Here is a 19,804-nt window from a genome sequence, read left to right on the forward strand (position 1 = left end):
TTAAATTCCTACCTATGCATTTTCATGTTAATGAACATACTTCCTCAGTAATGTGACATAAAACTCTAATGAGTGACGGGGGAGATATCAAGGTTATAATCTAATCTGTACCTTCAAATGATAGCTGTGTTGAACACAATGCACAATGAGAGATTTAGATCATTGGGTCAATCCCACCAGGCCCGTTTCCCCCCTAATTTCCCTGCAACATATTCTCTCTCTCACTGGCCCATAAACCCCTCTGATTATTTTGCTGCTCATCGTGTTCCGAGACTATTGAGAGAAGTCAATTAACCTACAGCACACATCTGGCATTTGAGAGGGAACTGTAACGCCTGATGGAAAGCCACACAGTTACACAGGAGGATGATCTTTCAGAGGTGTATAAAATCACAAGAGGAATAGTTCAGGTAAACACAGTCTTTTACCCAGAGTAGGGGTCGTGAACCAGAGGACATAGGTTTAAGGTGAGGGGGATTTAATGGGAAGCTAAGGAGTAACCTTTTTCACACAAAGGGTGGTGGGTGTATGAAATAGATTGCCAGAGGAGGTAGTTGAGGCAGGTACTATCGCAACATTTAAGAAACACATTTTGACCAGTACATAATTGGACCTGTTTAGAAGGATTTGGGCCAAACGCAGTGCGGATGGGACATGTTGGCCCGTGTGGGCAAGTTGGGCCTGTTTCCACGCTGTATGATTCTATGATCACAGGAACGGGCACTTTGGCAGAACATGATACAAAGTTAAACTGATCTCATCTGCCTGTATATGATCCATATCCTCTATTCCTTGCACTTCCATGTGCTTATCTAAACTCCTTTTAAATGCCACTATGTTTAAAAAAGAACTGCAGGTGCTGGAAAAATCAATGGTAAACAAAAATGCTGGAGAAACTCAGCGGTTGAGGCAGCATCTATGGAGCGAAGGAATAGGTGACGTTTCGGGTGAAGGAGGTTCAGACTAAATGCCACTATGGTGTCTGCCTCCACCGCCACCTCTGGCAATGTGTTCCGGGCCCCCACTATTCTGTGTAAAAAAACTTGCCCCGCACATCTCCATTACACTTTCCACCTTTCACCTTCGAGCTGTGCCCTCTAGTCTCGGACATTTCTAACCTGGGGCAGAAAAAAAGGATCTTACTGTCTAAAAGATGGACAACTCGGGCTTGGTGAATGGGAAGCATAAGTTAGAGTGGAAATGATTAAAGAGTTTAAATTGACGATGCTGGTCATACCTGTTGAATGAGATGTTCCTTGGCTTTGCTCCTGAGGTTTCATCATAGAGACAGAGTTAGTGCTGGCTAACATGCAGGTCTTCCCAATGGAAGGGTTCATCGTCTCTGGTCCACTTTGAGGTGATGAAAGATCATGAGCAACAGAAGCAACCTCCTCAGCGGTGAGATCGGCTTGTGGTTCACGAGGGACCACGTCCTTTGTTTCCAAGCGGCCAACCATCAGTGGACTTCCTTGCCCTCTGAGCGCCACTTGGGGACGGTAAGGGTGGGTTTCGAGGGCGAACACGTCTGAAAGCAGGGCCGTCTCCTTCTCGACGCTGCACTCCGCGTAGGTCAAGACTCTAGCGGCAAGGCTGGGCGCGTTGACGGTGGTGGGAGCAGCAGCGGCGACGGCCGCATCGAACTGGCCATTGCCGCGGTCAGGATCGGCCGAGACCAAAATCTCCTTGTCGGCCTCGGAGACCGAGTCGGCTGACATTGGCACAAATTCAGACGGGGTCAGTATGGTGGTGTTGTCGCTGGAGAGCAGCGGTGAGTGCAGAGAACCTTCCGGGTTGTCAACCTGCAGATACTTCGAGGGCTCTTCAATCACAGGACGCCTCAAAGAGTCCACAGTGACCTCTGGTGACACCTTGGGCTGCTCTGCTGTGGCTATGGACTGACTCCGTGCAATGTGTTTGGAGAGCTTGTGGTGCGTGGAGAAGGACTTGGGAAGCAGCTTTCTGCTGGACTGCTTGATGGTCCGCTTGCTGTCATCGGGGAAGCCAGAATCATCTCCCTCGTCCATGCTCGACCTCCCCGAGCTAATGCAGTTCATGAAGACGTTTTTGTTGTGGGAGAGGTCCTTCCCTTTCTCAAAGTCTTCAGTCGCCGATCTGGTGATCCTCTTGCTCCGGGGGACACTCAACCCAAATGAATGCCGGCTCTTGGTCTTGGGATTCTCGTTGACGTTGTCCTTCCTGCCCGCACCGTCTGGCGCCTGGACGCCGTTGGGGAGGATGGCGTTGGGGTCGCGGGGCTCCAGGCGATGCTCTTGGCTCTTCTTGGAGTGGAAGCCGATGGAGGGGGTGCGGAAGATGCTCCTCCGCTTACCCACGCTGCTAGAGCTGGAGTTGGTGCTGGACGGGGAGGAGGTGTGGACTCCATTGGTGGCGGACGACGGGGAGGACGGAAGGGAGTCGCGTCTTTTCGAGGAGCTCCGCCTGAATATGGGCAGCCTGGACACCAGCGTAGAACGGCGAGCGCCCACGTCCCCCATCGGCTCCGTCTCGCTGCCCTCCTGACTGTCAAACCCGACCTCTTGTCAACCTGCAGCGAGAGAGAGGGAGAAATAATGTTAACACCACCATTTTTCTTTCTCAGAAATAAAATTTCCTTCAATGAAGTTTGTCTCCAGGTTAGGGTATTGCTAGATACCAAGTCCGAGTTTTTAGTTTATAGAGATACGGCGCAGAAACAGACCATTCGGCCCAATCAGTCCACGCCGAGAGACAATTTACAGAAGCCTTTGGGATATAGGAGGAATATTCAGGAAACCGGAGCACCCGGATAAAACCCACATGGTCCAAATCCACACCGACAACACCTGTAGTCAGGATCTAACCCGGGCCTCTGGTGCCGTGAGGCAGCAGCTCTACCGCTGCGCTGCTGTGCCACCCCAAGTTTTATTAATTCGTAGGATTTGAGTGCCAATGGCAAGGCCATCATTTAATGGCCATCCATTACTGAGCCTCAAGCAGGTAGCATCAGTGATCTAGGATCCCCACCATCCCAGCCGGCCGTGCCCTCTTCTCACTGATACCATCAGTCAGGAGGTAGAGAAGCCTGAAGTCATTCACTACCAGGTTCAGGGACAGTTACTCGTACTTTCAAGATTCAAGTGTGTTTAATTGTCATATTTCACACAGAGGGTGGTGGGTATATGGACTGATCTGCCAGAGGAGCTAGTTGAGACAGGTACTCTAATACCATTTAAGACATATGGAAAAGGAAAAGGATACGGGCCAAATGCGGGCAGATGGGACTAGTAAAGATGGGGCATCTTGGTTGGCATTGGCAAGTTGGGTCCAAGGTCCTGTTTTTGTGCTGTATGAGTCTATGAACCAATAGCAGAATAACAAGCAGCTTGACACAATACACTATTGTTACAGAATTATTAACATATTATACTATATATTACCACACACACACACATACACACATATACACACACACACACACGCACGCACACACACATATACACACACACACACACACACAATATTAGGTTCTTGAACTGACCTACACATCCCTAATCCTACCCTGGCAATGGGTCACAACCTGGGACTTGATTTTCAAATGTGTTTTTGTACAGTAATGTTTTTTTGTTTTTTTGCACAATCTTTTCCCTTCACTGTCTTGTAGAATTCATGTGTAATTTACATACAAATGCACCATAGAAGGCGTTCTGTCAAGATGCATCACAGCTTGGTTTGGAAACAGCTCTATTGTAGATATTGCAGAGAGTTGTGGACATAGTGCAGTCTATCACACAGGCCAGACTCCCCACCGTAAATTCTATGCTGCCTTGGAAAAGCTGCCAACATAATCAAAGACTTGTAAAAACTATCTGATTCAATTTTACAGCATGGACGTTTCTTCATAAGTGGAAGTTGTGGGTATTGATCCAAAAAGTCATAGTATATGTTGATCCATTGCAATATTTTAAAACTTAAGATAAGGAATTTGTGGCAGATCAATAGAGCAATGGTCGAGTTGCTGCCTTGCAGAGCCAGAGACCCAGGGTGGATTCTCACTTCGGGTGCTGTCTGTACGGAGTTTGTAAGCTCCCTATGACCTGCGTGGGTTTTCTTCTGTTTACTCCCACACTCCAAAGACGTGCAGGTTTGTAGGTTAATTGGCTTTGGTAAATTGTAAAGTTGTCCCTAGCGTGTGTGTAGGTTAGTGTACGGGGTAGTCTTTGGTCAGTGGGGACATGGACTCGATGGGCCGAATAGCCTGTTTCCGTGCTGTATCTCTGAAAGTCTACAAAGTAAAAGTAGAAACAGTAAAAGCCTGCAGGACATAAAAAGGCCAGGAGAGGGCATTGAAGAATATTTTATTCAACTGGCTTCACGGTGTGGAGGCTCACAACATTGATAATGCCAGCACAGTGTAGAATGTGCTTATTTTGGGCGACAGACAATACACTGCAACTCAACACAATCTCATGCTTCTTCAGATAGGAAAGGGACACTTGAGATTGCAAGCGGCACTCTTACAAATGTCAATGGTTCAATGAATGAAACTCAGTGAGATGACTCAAAGCTGTGAACAGCAATGTATAACCTCTGACCCCTTCGTTCACAACTCTGATGGATCAAGTAAAAACCCAGGAAAAATATTGGTCTCATCTGTGGAATACTGAGGGTGTGTTGCACCATCAATAGTGCTACCTTTCAGACAGGATGGGAATCCAGGAACTCTTCTGTCACTCAGGTCCAATACTGGAAGAGGAACCGGAGTGTTCAATATTTAGTTTAGCTATATTTTAATTATAGAGTCATACAGCATGGAAACAGGCCCATCAGCCTCAGTTGCCCACTCTGGCCAACATGCCCCATCTACACTTGTCCCACCTGCCTGCCTTCGTCCATGTCCACCAGAGATGCTGCTTGACCCACTAAATTATTCCAGCACTTTGTGTTCTACTCTAGTCTCCAGCATCTGCAGTTCCTTATGTCTGTGGTGTTCTCTTCAGTGCCTTGGTCAGCATTGCGTGTCAAATAAAATTGCTGAAATGGCGGTAATCTAGTCATTATCACATTGCTGTCTGTGGAAGCTCACAGTGGTTCAAAGTGGTCTGTCATTTTTCCAACATAATAACTGCAATTAATCTTTGAAAGTACACCCTTGGCCGCAAAGCACTTTGGGTCTTTCCAAAATCATGAAAGGCACTGCAGAAATACATGGGCTTTCTATTCTTTACTGATTGAAGATGTCCATCATGTCTCATACCTTGCTGCCTGGGGTCCGCGATGATTGATGACCATTAGGTGGACCAGCAGCCCTCGCTCGCTGCTTCACAGAAACATACACTTGAAAATAAAACCCTTCCCCATAAAAGAATTCCTGCATTCAGTTTGAGCTTAATTTGGTTTATTATTGTCCCGTGTACAGAGGTACAGCAAAACGCTTTTGTTTGCGTGCTATCCAGTCAGAGTCTGAAGAAGGGTTTCAACCCAAAATGTCACCTATTCCTTTTCTCATGGGATGCTGCCTGCACTCCTGGGTTACTCCCGCATTTTGTGTCTTTTGTCAGAAAAAACTATCCATGAATACAATCATGCCGTCCACAGTGCGCAGATAAAAAATAGTTTAGTGTAGAGATACAGCATGGAATCAGGCTCATCGGTACACCAAGTCTATGCGGACCATTAATCACCCGTTCACACTAGTTAACCCACTACATACATGGGGCAATTTACAGAGGCCAATTAACCTATAACCATGCATGGTTTGGGAATGTGGGAGGAAACTGGTGCATTCGAATAAACCCATGCGGTCACAGGGAGAACGTGCAAACTCTGTACAGACAACATCCGAAGTCAGGATCGAACCCGGGTCTCTGGTGCTGTGAGGCAGCAACTCTACCGCCACGCCACTGTGCTGCCTTGGCACAGTGGCACAGCGGGTTAAGCGGGGTTGAGGATAAAAGGGAAAACATTCAGTGCAAGATATAACACTGAAGTCCAATAAATTGGCAGCATGGTGGCACAGAGGTAGAGTTACTGCCTTCCTGTGCCAGAGGCCCTGAGTTTGATTCTGACTGCAGATGCTTTCTGTACGCAATTTGTATGTTCTTCCATGGGTTTTCCCCGACATACTAAAAACGTGCAGGTTTGTAGGTTAATTGGCTTCCGTAAATGGTCTCTAGTGAGTAGGATAGAACTCGTGTACGGGCTGATTGTGAGTAAGCACGGACTCGGTGGGCCAAAGGTCCTGTTTCCACGCTGTATCTCTAAACTAAACTAAAGTCTGATTGAGGATAGTTCGAAGGTCTCCAATGAGGTAGATGGGAGGTCAGGACCGCTCTCCATCTGACGAGAGGACCGTTCAGTTGCCTGATAACAGATGGTAAGATGAGAACCTGCTCTGCGGCTGCATTCAGTAAAAGAAACCAATTGAACAGAGGAATAGCAGCTTCAAGCAAGGTGCCTCCTAACAATCCTAACCCCACACTATGAAGTTGGCAACACTCCCGCAGCGCTGTGCTTTCAACAGCAGGGACGAGCTGATAATCCATTTCAGAGCCGTCTCCTAAATTTAGAACGCTGATAGACCTGACTCCTTTGTGTATACAGCCGGTGGTTTCAATCTTCCTATAAATATTAATCCTACCCACTGAGTCACTTTTCTCATTAGCCAAAGTCTGCTGTGTTATTTCAGGTGACATCAAGACTAACAATTCTTTTGCAGACACCTCCGACATAATTCTGGCTGTTTTTATTTCTGAAAGGGGGGATATTTTGAAGTGGCATGTCTTTGTGAAGCAAGAGCGCAAAAAAAAAACACAGAAATGTTCAAACATAACTCTGCTTCAATCAAACCGTTTCGGCTTGTGGCTAGTATCTGAATAAATTTAAACTTGTTAGGTTCAAACTAAGCGTCAAACTAAGCCTTTTCCAAAGCAGGCTACTCTAATGCACAAATAATTTCTAATTTGGTAATATACATAAGAAAAGCTGGAGAGAGCTGAATTTGTTGATTTCTTACATGCCGTACAGAGGGAGGATGTACAGGGCACGTTGTCGGACTTCAGAAGAAGGCTTTGCTCTATAGTACTTCTGAAGGCTTTTAAAGTGCAGCAGTAAGCAGGAAAGGCCATTACTTTAGTGAGCGATGGATTTAGTCAGGAAGACTACACACAATCCCCGGGAATAGTAATACTCCCAGAGATTCCATTGTTCAATTCTGTCAGCCGCACACTTCACAGGCAAGAGCTCCCACCTCTGATCAGGTTGGCAGACACAGGCAAAGGGTGGCACAGAGATGCTGCAGCAGCCTCACAGCTCCAGTTATCCCGGTTCAATCGTGACCTCTGGCGCTGACTGTGTGGAGTTTGCATGTTCTTCCTGTGCCCCCCCCCACAAGGTGCTCTGGTTTCCTCCCACATGCTGAACAGAGGTTCATCACGGGTTATGCAGCAAAGAAACAGACCCTTCAGCCCATCAAATGCATTGTGACCATTTATACTCATCCCATTTTATTCTTCCCATATTCCCCAAAAAGTCCCTCGGGATTTGACTGCTATAACTGCACCCACCTGGACATTATGGGGGGTGTCATTTGTTATGGGGAGAAGGCAGGAGAATGGGATGAGGAGGGAGAGATAGATCAGCCATGATTGAAAGCAGGAGTAGACTTGATGGGCCGAATGGCCCTATTCTGGACCTGTCACTTATGACCTTATAGGCAATTTACAGTGGCCATTTAATCCACCTACCTGCCACTTTTTTGTAGTTTAGTTTTTTGTCATGTATACCGATGTACGGTAAAGAACGTTTTTGTTCCAGTCAAAGGAAAGACTATGTATGATTACAACCAAGCCATCCGCAATGCACAGGTACATGATGAAAGGAATTTGGGATGTGGGAGGAAACCGGAGCATCCGGAGAAAACCCTCGCGGTCACGGGGAGAATGTACAAACTCCATACAGACAGCACCTGTACTCAGGATCAACCCGGGTCTCTGGTACCACTGTGCTGCCCATGACATCTCCATTTCTGTTGCAGGCTTTGTGTGTATCCCACTATCCATGTTTATGCCTTCACCTTACTTCATAATTATAAAGGAAGTCTCTCTGAGGTTGGCCACCAGCCCAGTCTTCTGAAAGAGTCCCAGCCGCTTTCCTGCCAGTTGCTACATCTGTCCAAGTGCAAATCTTGAAAATCTTTTTTTTTTCCAAGCATCTCCTTTCTCATTTTATCACACAGACACCAGATGCATATAAAGTAAGCCAAATGCAGTATAAGCTTGGGCACAACATTAACAATCCCTCGGTGATAGACACAAAGTGCTGAAGTGACTCAGTGGGTTATGCAGCATCTCTAGAGAAAAAGGATGGAGACACAAAACGTCACCTATTCCTTTCTCTCCAGAGATGCTGCCTGTCCCGCTGAGTTACTCCAGCACTTTGTGTCGATCTTCAGTATATACCAGCAATCTGCAGTTGCTTTCCACATGTTAACAATCCCTCTCTGCTTTACCATAGCATTTTTATAGAAATAAACCCCCGTTTGTTTTTTGCACGCTGCATTAAAATGGGGGAATGATGCATCAACTGAGGAAATGCACAGACGTGTGCTACCTCGTTTAAATTTGTATCAGACGCGCAGTTAAAGCTTTGACAACAGCATCACTTGGAAGCACAATGAGAATTGTGTCAAAAGGAGAAATGAAATCTAATCAAATTTCCTTGGTAACTGGAGCTCGAAGCTCTCATCCCCGCAGTCCTACAGGGACTATCGGAAATGTCTCCTGCTTGAGTGAAATCATACCTGGAAGTCATCAGTGTTGAGATGCTCTACTTATTCCACATGCCCAGCTCCTGGTGTCCCCATCAGCACCTCTTTAAATTAGTTCTGGAACAGTGCCTGCCGCAGATGCCTGGTTAAGTCTCATCTCATGTTTCTGTGCACAAGCCAAGCAAAAAATTGCATCCTTGTTTGCAGCCAGAAACGAGTCAGATTCTGAAATGTCGACAGTGCCTTGGACTCAGAATGCTTTTGTACAGAATACATGCGATGTATGATGAAATGCTGCACAGAAACCGAAAGAAGAGTCAAGAGCTTTTTATTGTCATATGTCCCGAAACAGAACAATTACATTCTACAGATATGTAAACATAGTACTCTGTAAAACCTATAATAGTAACCCATAATAAACAATAGATAGATAGATAGATAGATAGATAGATAGATAGATAGATAGATAGATAGATAGTAAAAACTATATATGTTTTCTGAAAAATATGTTTTCTAAAAAACATATATACATATATATATACAGAGAGTGGTGAATCTCTGGAATTCTCTGCCACATAAGGTAGTTGAAGCCAGTTCATTGGCTATATTTAAGAGGTAGTTAGATGTGGCCCTTGTGGCTAAAGGGATCAGGGGGTATGGAGAGACAGGATACTGAGTTGATCAGCCATGATCATATTGAATGGCCGAATGGCCTACTCCTGCACCTGTTTTCTATGTTTCTATGTGTATATATGTATATGTGCTATACACATATATACACAGACAAATAAAAAGACAATAATAGTGTAAAATTAACATCCCCAAGTCTATACACTATAGTTCAGAGGCTATTTGCAGTTTGTAGTGTTTAATAGCGTGACAGTCGTTGGGAAGAAGCTGTTCCTGAACACCAGAAAACAACAAAGATGAAATGTGTCAAGCTAGGCCAATACTCGATGCATAGAAAGAGGGTAGTTCAGCTCACTCAGCAATCCCGTTCCCCACTAATTTCCCATCAACCAGAATGGATTAGATCTCTGGATTCAAACACAACACGTACCACTTGCATTGTATCGTATCCTGTGTAGTGTGCCATTGTCCTGAATAACAACAACATGCATTTACTTAGTGGGGTGGGAGATTGCAACCTTCACGTGGTCCACACTGTTTCGACTAATGCAATCAACCCGATGTGCACAAACAAGATCAAATAGAACAAGTTGACCTACAACTTTAGGCTGTGCCCACCATACACAAGAAGAAGATTTACATAGTGCCTTTACACGTGGCTGTGGAGCTGTCAAGAGGTAGAATGCTGTTCCAATCAATTCTTGGTTAAGAAGGCTTCATAGATCAGGTTTAGGTTTATTATTGTCACATACACCAAGGTTCAATGAAGAGCTTTGGTTTGCATGCTATTCAAAAAGATCAGATTTACCTTTTTACATAAATACAATCAAGTTCCAGCTCAAGTGCAAGTTACAATATACATCAATGAATTAGAGGAAGGGATTCAAAGTAACATTAGCAAATTTGCAGATGACACAAAGCTGGGTGGCAGTGTGAACTGTGAGGTGGATGCTATGAGAATGCAGGGTGATTTGGACAGGTTGGGTGAGTGGGCAGATGCATGGCAGATGCAGTTTAATGTGGATAAATGTGAGGTTATCCACTTTGATAGCAAAAACAGGAAGGCAGATTACTATCTAAATGGTGTCAAGTTGGGAAAAGGGGAAGTACAACGGGATCTGGGGGTCCTTGTTCATCAGTCAATGAAAGTAAGCATGTAGGTACAGCAGGCAGTGAAAAAAGCGATGGCATGTTGGCCTTTATAAAGAGAGGAGTTAAGTATAGGAGCAAAGAGGTCCTTCTGCATTTGTATTGGGACCCTAGAAAACCACACCTGGAGTATTGTGTGCAGTTTTAGTCTCCAGATTTGAGGAAGGGCATTCTTGCTATTGAGGGAGTGCAGCGTAGGTTTACAAGGTTAATTCCCGGGATGATGGGACTGTCATTTGCTGAGAGAATGGAGCAGCTGGGTTTGTATACTCTGGAATTTAGAAGGATGAGAGGAGATCTTATTGAAACATAAGTTTATTAAGGGTTTGGACACGCTAGAGGCAGGAAACATGTTCCCGATGTTGGGGGAATCCAGAACCAGGGGCCACAGTTTACGAATAAGGAGTAAGCCACTTAGAACGGAGACGAGGAAAAACTTTTTCTCACAGAGTTGTGAGTCTGGAATTCTCTGCTTCAGAGGGCGGTGGAGGCTGGTTCTCTGGATACTTTCAAGCGAGAGCTAGATAGGGTTCTTAAAGATAGCGGAGTCAGGGGATATAGGGAGAAGGCATAAACGAGGTACTGATTGGGGATGATCAGCCATGATCACATTGAATGGCGGTGCTGGCTCGAAGGGCCGAATGGTCTACTCCTGCACCTATTGTCTATTGTCCAAGTGCAAATTGAAAAATAGAATCATGGTCATACAGCGTGGAAACAGGCCCTTCTGCCCGACTTGTCAAGGCTGACCAACATGCTCCATCTGCACTAGTCCCACCTGCCTGCATTTGGCCCATATCCCTCTAAACCTATCATACCCATGTACTTGTATAAATGTTTTTTAAACGTTGCAAAAGTACCAGCAAATACAGAGTGAAGAATATACTTCTCAGCATCATGGCGCAGCAATTCCAGAGACAAAGTCCAATGTCCTCAATGGGGTAGAGGTGAATCGGACAGTACCCAGATATTGCTTTTGTTAAATTATCCTTTCTTAAATTATCCTTCAATTCTGTAATTTACAGGACGGGTTTTTGAGTAAGAAGGCACATGACCAAGTGGATGAATATTTGCTCCTTAAGTATCGTACATGGCATGTTCATTATGTGACTTGTTATCTGTTCATTAACATGTGAGGAGTTCAAGTGATATTTCATAGACATCATTACAAGCTCTAACACTGAGTGTTCATCCTGAGTAAGAGCCTCTGTGAATGTCCTTGTTTTATCTGCATTTCATTGTTATTACTCCATTCTGAGATCATTTATTTGCCGTGTACTTTGACCATTGCTGGATTTATGGGGTTGCTGCAACATCAAAACCAATTTCTACAAGTGTTACTCGGTTGCACTGAGATGTGAGAATAGAACAGGTTTAGTTTAGAGATACAGTGCAGAAACAGGCCCATAGACCCACTGACCAGCGATCCTGCACCCACTTAACAGTATCCTACACACACCAGAGCAAATTTACCGAAGCCAATTGATCTACAAACCTATACGTCTTTGGAGTGTGGGAGAAAACCAGAGCCCCCAGAGAAAACCCACGCAGTTCACAGGGAGAACGTACAAACTCCGTACTGACAGCAACAGTAGTCATGGTCGAACCCAGGTCCCTGGGCACTGAAAGGTAACAATTCTGCTGCTGCACCATTGTGCCACTGGGCATTTGGCATGCCATTCGTCTGATAGTTCTTCAAGTATTAATTATTCAATTACTCACTTGCTTTTTGGTTAGTATGAAGTAACCATACAGATATCCTGTACCCTGTAGGTTTATGGCAGCCAAATGCCGCAGGTGGTGGAGCTGCTGTCTCACTGCACCAGACATCCGGGTTCGATCCTGACCTCGGGTGCAGTCTGTGTGGAGTGGGTGTGTCGGTTTCTGTGTCGGTTTCCTCCACGTGCTCTGGTTTCCTCCCACATCCGAAAGACGTGCGGGTTTGTAGTTTAATTGGCCTCTGCAAATTGCCCCTGGTGTGAAGGGAGCATGTGGAACTAGTATGTGCCCGCGTGATTGATGTTCTGCATGGACACGATGGGCCGAAGGGCCTGTATCTACGCTGTACCTCTAAACTAAACTAGGATGTTTAGTTTAGTTTAGAGATACAGCATGAAAACAGGCCTTTAGTTTAGTTTTGTGCAGAGATACAGCATGAAAAATTCCCCGTACACGAGCACCACACTAGGGGCAATTTACAATGTTTACCACAGCCAAACCTACAAGCCTGCACGTCTTTGGAGTGTGGGAGGAAACCGGGGCACCCGGACAAAACCCATGTGGTCACAGGGAGAACGTACAAACTACGTACAGACGGCACCCATAGTCTGGATCGAACCTGGGTCTCTGGCGCTGTAAGGCACCAACTCTACCATTGCGCCACCGTGTTCGATGTAAGAAATTTGCGACCTCTCTTCCCTTGGAATATTATCAACAATTTTTGTCGTATCATTACTACCCTTCCGCACCCAACTTGGATAGTGGCAGACAGAGGCAGACAGACAAAGATGACCCCAGATTCAGAGCGCTGCAGCGGCAGGATGCAACTGATACAGTGCTTCTTTTGCAACAGTGAGTCCTAGCCAATTCCTCAACTGACCACATGATTCTATGTCCTAACACACAAGTTTATTAGTCATAGATCCTGCCCCAAAACATCATCCATGTCACCCATGTCACAGAGTGCTACAGCATGGAAACAGGCCCTTGGGCCCAACATGTCGATGCCGACCAACATGTCCCATCTACACTAGTCCCACCTGCCTGCATTTGGCCCATATCCCTCTAAATATATCCTATCCATGTACCTGCCCAAATGTAGCGCAGTGATAGTACCTGCCTCAACTACCTTCTCCAGCAGCTCGTTCCATACACCCACCTCCCTTTGTGCAAAATTGTTGCCCCTCAGGTTCCCGGTAAATCTTTCCCTCATCCCTCTCACACTGTAAACCTATGTCCTCTGGCTTAAACCGATGTCCTCTGGAGTGATTCCAATCTCCAGTCACCATCCTGGAAGCACCCTCTTCATAAACTCCTTCCCTTTGGAACAAGAAAGACAAAAAGATGCATTCTGGATGCCCACCAAACTGCAGCATGGTGCGCAGACAACAACCTGGCCCTTAACTCCAAGAAGACCAAGGAGCTCATTGGAGACTTCAGGAAGTCCAGGGGCGGCACGCACACCCCCATCCACATTAACGGGACAGAGGTGGAACATGTTTCTAGCTTCAGGTTCCTGGGTGTTAACATCTCCGATGACCTCTCTTGGACCCACAATACCTCTACTCTGATCAAGAAGGCTCACCAGCATCTCTTCTTGCTGAGGAGACTGAAGAAGGTCCATCTGTCTCCTCAGATCCTGGTGAACTTCTGCCGCTGCACCATCGAGAGCATCCTTACTAACTGTATCACAGTATGGTATGGCAACTGCTCTGTCTCCGACCGGAAGGCCTTGCAGAGGGTGGTGAAAATTGCCCAACGCATCACCGGTTCCTCGCTCCCCTCCATTGAGTCTGTCCAAAGCAAGCGTTGTCTGCGGAGGGGGCTCAGCATCGCCAAGGACTGCTCTCACCCCAACCATGGACTGTTTACCCTCCTACCATCCAGGAGGCGCTACAGGTCTCTCCGTTGCTGGACCAGCAGGTCCAGGAACAGCTTCTTCCCGGCGGCTGTCACTCTACTCAACAACGTACCTCGGTGACTGCCAATCACCCCCCCCACCGGACACTCCTTCCACAGGAAAAACACTATGTCTGTATATATGCTAATGTAAATATTTATTCAAATCATATGCTATGTCGCTCTTCCAGGGAGATGTTAAATGCATTTCGTTGTCTCTGTACTGTACACTGACAATGACAATTAAAGTTGAATCTGATCTGTTGGCCTCGGTCAAAGCCATTGGATAGTGTGTCAACTCTCTTCTCATTTAGTTTTTTATAGATATAGCACGGAAATACGCCCTTCAGCCCACCGGGCCCGTGCCGACCAGTGATCCCCGCATATTAACACTATCCTGCACACACTAGGGACATTTTTTTTACATTTACCAAGCCAACTTACCTACATACCTGTAGGTCTTTATTCTCTCCCATCTCCGATTCCTTGACTGATTCTTATATAATTCATGAGTTGCTGGCCCATAGTCCTTACATTCAATCCGGCACATATTCTCCTTCACGCCGATTATCCCTAGTCCTTTGACACTCTCTCATGTGTCTGTCCACTGCTCTTTAGTGTAGTTTAGTTTACTTTAGAGATTCAGCACAGAAACTGGCCCTTCGGCCCACTGAGTCCGCGCCGACAAGCGATCACTACCACTATACTACACACTCGGGACAATCTACAATCTTTTCTGAGGCCAATTAACCTACAAACCTGTATGCCTTTGGAGTATGGGAGGAAACCAGAGCACCCGAGGAAAACCCAAGCTGTGACGGGGAGAACGTGTAAACTCTGTACCGACAGCACCGGTAAAACTGTAAATTGGCCATAGTTGGTAGGATAGCGCTAATATACACCGTGGTTGCTGGTCAGTGTGGACTTGGTGGGCTGAAGTGTCTGTTTCAATGCTGTATCTCTAAAGTAAAGTTTAAAGTCTAAAAATTAAAGGGTTGTGTGACTAAAAGAACTGTGAAACTGAAATGTTTGTGAGCCTAAAGACACAAGTGCTGGAGTAACTCTGCGGGTCAGGCTGCTTCACTGGAATACATGGATAAGTGACCTTCCAGATGGGGACCTTTCTTCAGACTGACCCACTGAGCTACTCCAGTAAATTTAGTAAATCAGCTACTGCAGGTTAAACTATAAATAGCCATGCATTGAGTTATTAATGACTTCACTGCATTCTACTTCATATTGCTAGTTTCTTGTCTAAATAAGGATCTTATTTTAAATTATGTCTTGCTCAAATATTTAATCCAGTGCCTGCTTTGGAAAGTGGTTGTAAACCAGGACTCAAGTACTTAATGCGTGCTTTTATGTCTGAACCTGCAATGTCTCATTGTCAATTGAATGCAGCACATGATGAGGCACACCAGCCAATGAATAGTTTCACTATTGCTGAATTCAGGACAAAGTTTAGTTTCATTTTATTCAGTTTAGAGAACCAGGAAACAGGCTACAGCCCACTGGGTTCATGCCGACCAGTGATCACATGTCAATGTTAGTTCAATGTTATCCTACTTTCACATCCATTCCCAACACACCAGGGCCAATTTACAGGGGTCAATTAATCTACAAACACGCACGACATTGGAATGTGGGAGGAAACCGGCGCACCCAGAGGAAACCCACACGGTCACAGTGAGAACGTGCAAACTCCACACAGAGAGCAGCCGAGGTCAGTACTGAACCCGGGTCTCTGATGCTGTGAGGCAGCGGCTCTACCAGCTGTGCCACCTTAGCAAAAATGAGATGGTACCAAACCTACAAACCTCTTCCCCATGTGTAGGAAGAGACTGCAGATGCTGTTTTATACCAAAGATAGGCACAAAATACTGGAGTAACTCAGCGGGTCAGGCAGCATCCCTGGAGAGAAAGAATAGGTGACATTTCGGGTTGGAACCTTTCTTCAGACTGATAGTAGAGGTGAGAAAAGGCATCGCCTCCAGTTTATTTCCCCCAACTCCCACCTACACTTTCAGTCTGAAGACGGATTCTGACTCAAAATGTCACCTATTGTTTTTCTCCAGGAATGCTGCCTGACCCGCTGAGTTGCTCCAGCACTTTGCTTCCACCTTGTCCACATACCTGATGCAAGACAAGACAATGTTTTTACCCAATGAAACACGCCCATTTGAAATGATTTTACCGGATCAGCACCAGCTCACATTTTAGCTTGCAGGATTTCCCACTGACATTCAGCTAACCTGCAAATATTTCAAAATATCATGTAGTTGAAATGTAAAATAAACATTGTCACCCCTCACAAGTAAAGGATTCCATGGACTATTTCTGTTTTCCTGAAGAAAAATCAGCCATCAATTTATTCTGCATCTTCAGTTATATTGCGTTCAATTAGACTTTGGACCTTGGAGATACAGGCCCTTCGGCCCACCTGGTCCATGCCAACCAGCGATCACCCCATACAATAGCGCTATCCTACACACTAGGGACAATTTACAGCAGCCAATTAACCTACAAACCTGTATGTCTTTGGAGTGTGGGAGGAAACCGGAGCACCCAGAGAAAACCCACACGATCACAGGGAAAGCATACGATTTCCTACAGACAGCACCCGTAGTCAGGATTGAAGCTGAGTCTCTTGCGCTGCAAGACAGCAACTCTACCGCTGCGCCACTGTACCTCTCGCAATTAGTAAAATCATAGTAGAAGCAAGGAACTGCAGATGCTGGTTTACGACAGAAAACACAAAGTGCTGGAGTAATTCAATGAGTTGGGCAGCATCCCGAGATAGTTGACGTTTCGGGTTGGGACCCTTCTTCAAGTTAATATGTTTGATTTTTTGGGTTTTGAAAAGATGTTGACTAAAGATCCATATTACTGACACATGGTAAAATGTAGCAAATATACCACGATGAAAGACATATTAAACAGCAGAATTAAAGACCCAGTGGCAATATTGATAAAACATTCAGTAAAAGGCTGTAAAGTGCAGTGAACAGTTGATTTCCCCAACTGAAGGGAGCTACAAATTGACAATCCATAGAGATTAATGTTCGGATCAATCCCCCTTTTAGTGGCCTGAAATTAGATATACAGAACATAAGATGAAAGTATACAATGCCAACAAAATCCTGAAATAGAATAAGCATAACTATAATAAAATAAACAACTCAGGAAAGGGTTCCAGCTTCCCCGAGTCATTGATGCCGGCTCTGATTGTTCTGTACCATTTCATACTTCTCTCTTCTCTCCTGTCTCTCAGCTGAAGAAGTTGTCTCAACCCAAAAAGTCGCCTCTTCCTTTTGTCCAGAGATGCTGCCTGACCCGCTGAGTTACTCCAGCATTTTTGTGTCCATTTTCTGTGTTAACCAGCATCTGTAGTGTAGTTCCTTCCTAAATATAACCATCCAATAGTAATTTGGATAAAGTAATTAAATAGAAGTTGTTTGAAAATGGTAGAAGGATTGATAAAGGTTTTAATCCAAGCAAGTGTGACGTGTTGCACATTGGGAGATCAAATGTAAGGGGAAGGTACATGGTTGAGTGGCACAGCGGTTGAGTCGCTGTCTTACAGCTCCAGAGACCCAGGTCCAATCCTGACTACGGGTGCTTGTATGTACGGAGTCTGTATGTTCTCCTCGTGACCTGCGTGGGTTTTCTCCGGGTGCTCCGGTTTCCACCCACACTGCAAAGGCATACAGGTTTGTAGGTTAAATTGCATGGTAAAATTGTGAATTGTCCCTCATATCAGTGTATGGGGATTGCAGGTCAGTATGGTCTTGGTGGGCCGAAGGACATGTTTCCGCACTGTATATCTAAGCTAAACTAAAATATTTCTAATGGTTTGGTGAAAGCATAGTCAATAGCAGCTTTAAGTGCTAAACAGGATATAGATGCAAAATGCTGGAGTAACTCAGCGGGACTGGCAGCATCTATGGAGAGAAAGAATGGGTGACGTTTCGGGTTGAGACCCTTCTTCAGACTTCCTCAGAGTAGAAACAAGGACTTCGACCAATTGAACCCCAAAGGGGGAGAGGGGGGGAGGGGGGAGAGGGGAGGGGGGGAGAGGGGGAGGGGGAGAGGGGAGGGGGAGGCAGAGGCAGAGGGGGAGGGAGAGGGGAGGAGAGGGAGAGAGTGTGTTCAGGGAGAAGCTGAAGGCATCCTTCAGGGAGATATACTTCACCACAGAGGGAACTTAGAGAGAGAGAGAGAGAATAATTTTGTTCACAAGCTGAATGCATCCTTCACCATATACTTCACCACATTTTCAACTTAATTTTGAATAATTTTGCACATCTGAGTTTTAATATCTGACAAGATAAAATTCACTGTCAGACATGCAAGCTGTCAAACTTGAAAGGGTACAGAAAAGAGTGACCAGAATGGTGCCAGGACTCGAGGGGCTATAGGAAGAGGTTGAGCAGGCTAGGGCTTTATTCCTTAGAGAACACGAGAATGAGGGGTGATCTTATAGAGCTGTACGAAATCATGAGAGAAATAGGTTGGGTAAAAACACAGAAACATTTGCCCACAGTAGGACAATCGGGAACTAGAGGACATAGGTTTAAGGGAATGTGTTTACACAACGGGTGGTGTGTGTAGAACAAGATGCCGGAGGAGGTAGTTGAGGCAAGTACTATCGCAACATTTCGACAGGTAAATGGATAGTGTGGGTTTATAGGAATATGGGCCAAAAGCAGGCAGGTGGGATGTGTAAATGGGGGATGTTGGTAGGCATGGGCAAGTTAGGCTAAAAGGCCTGTTTCCACACTGTATGACTCTAAGTATATTGACAGCGATTTCACAAATATTTGAAGACTTTTGCACAGCTGAAATATGCAAATAGTAAATCTCTGGGGCTTTTATTTTGCACCGCAGTGGTATACAGACATGCAATCCAGTAATGGGATTAATTACGCACTTCCCATTAACTTCTGCATCCTATTAACTTTTTGTGACCCCGACCTTCAGGAAAGACCATGAATGAGTCTCAAATGTTTTAATTACAAGAATGAAAATTACATTACAGGCATGGACAACATTCTTGTAACGCAACATGTTGTGGATTTTAAGAGTCTTTCACCCACATTATTCTTCTCTCCATCACTGCAATAGTGTGCAGGTTTGTTGGTAATTACCTCATGTTTAAGCAGAAAGCTTTACTCCCTTTAATTCTTGGTTATTATAAACTAGGTTTCTTACTAATTGCTTTGCTTTCAGAAAGAAAAAGTAGGTTTACATTTGTACACGGAACCCCATGTATGTATCCTTACGAAAACGCCCTTCGGCCCATCATGATTTAAAGTGTATAGAATCACTGCTCAGCTCACACCACTGAAAAGCCTCCCTCACCTTTCAAAGTGTTGTCATTGTTGTAATATCAAAAAATCTGTACATAGCAAGCTCCCACAATAGCCGTATGATAATGATCAGACCATTCCCAGATATTCGTTTCAAGCTGGTCATGTGTTCACAGAGTGAATTTTGGAGTGGACATTATGTTCATAAGTTCTCGGAGCAGAATTAGGCCATTCGGCCCATCAAGTCAAATCTGACCTGAATCTTGGCTGATTCGTCTTTCCCTCTCAACCTCCTTCTCCTGCCTTTTCCCTTACGAATTTATGAAACTCATGAATACGTTAATTGAAACAGATA

At 45.2% G+C, this 19,804-nt stretch overlaps 1 protein-coding gene across 2 annotated transcripts in view; it reads right to left on the reverse strand.

Annotated features, from left to right (window-relative positions):
• The window catches only part of ccser1 (coiled-coil serine-rich protein 1), a 1,187,217-nt gene that overhangs the window by 1,004,667 nt on the left and 162,746 nt on the right, over window positions 1-19,804 (reverse strand). For both annotated transcript variants that reach the window (XM_055641555.1, XM_055641564.1), the window contains exon 2: window positions 1,238-2,545. In XM_055641555.1, coding sequence (XP_055497530.1) covers window positions 1,238-2,495 — 1,258 coding nt within the window. In that variant the 5' untranslated portion in view covers window positions 2,496-2,545. The remainder of the gene's footprint in view (window positions 1-1,237; window positions 2,546-19,804) is intronic.

This window comes from Leucoraja erinacea, chromosome 1 (genome assembly GCF_028641065.1).
Source record: "Leucoraja erinacea ecotype New England chromosome 1, Leri_hhj_1, whole genome shotgun sequence".
Lineage (NCBI taxonomy): Eukaryota > Metazoa > Chordata > Chondrichthyes > Rajiformes > Rajidae > Leucoraja > Leucoraja erinaceus.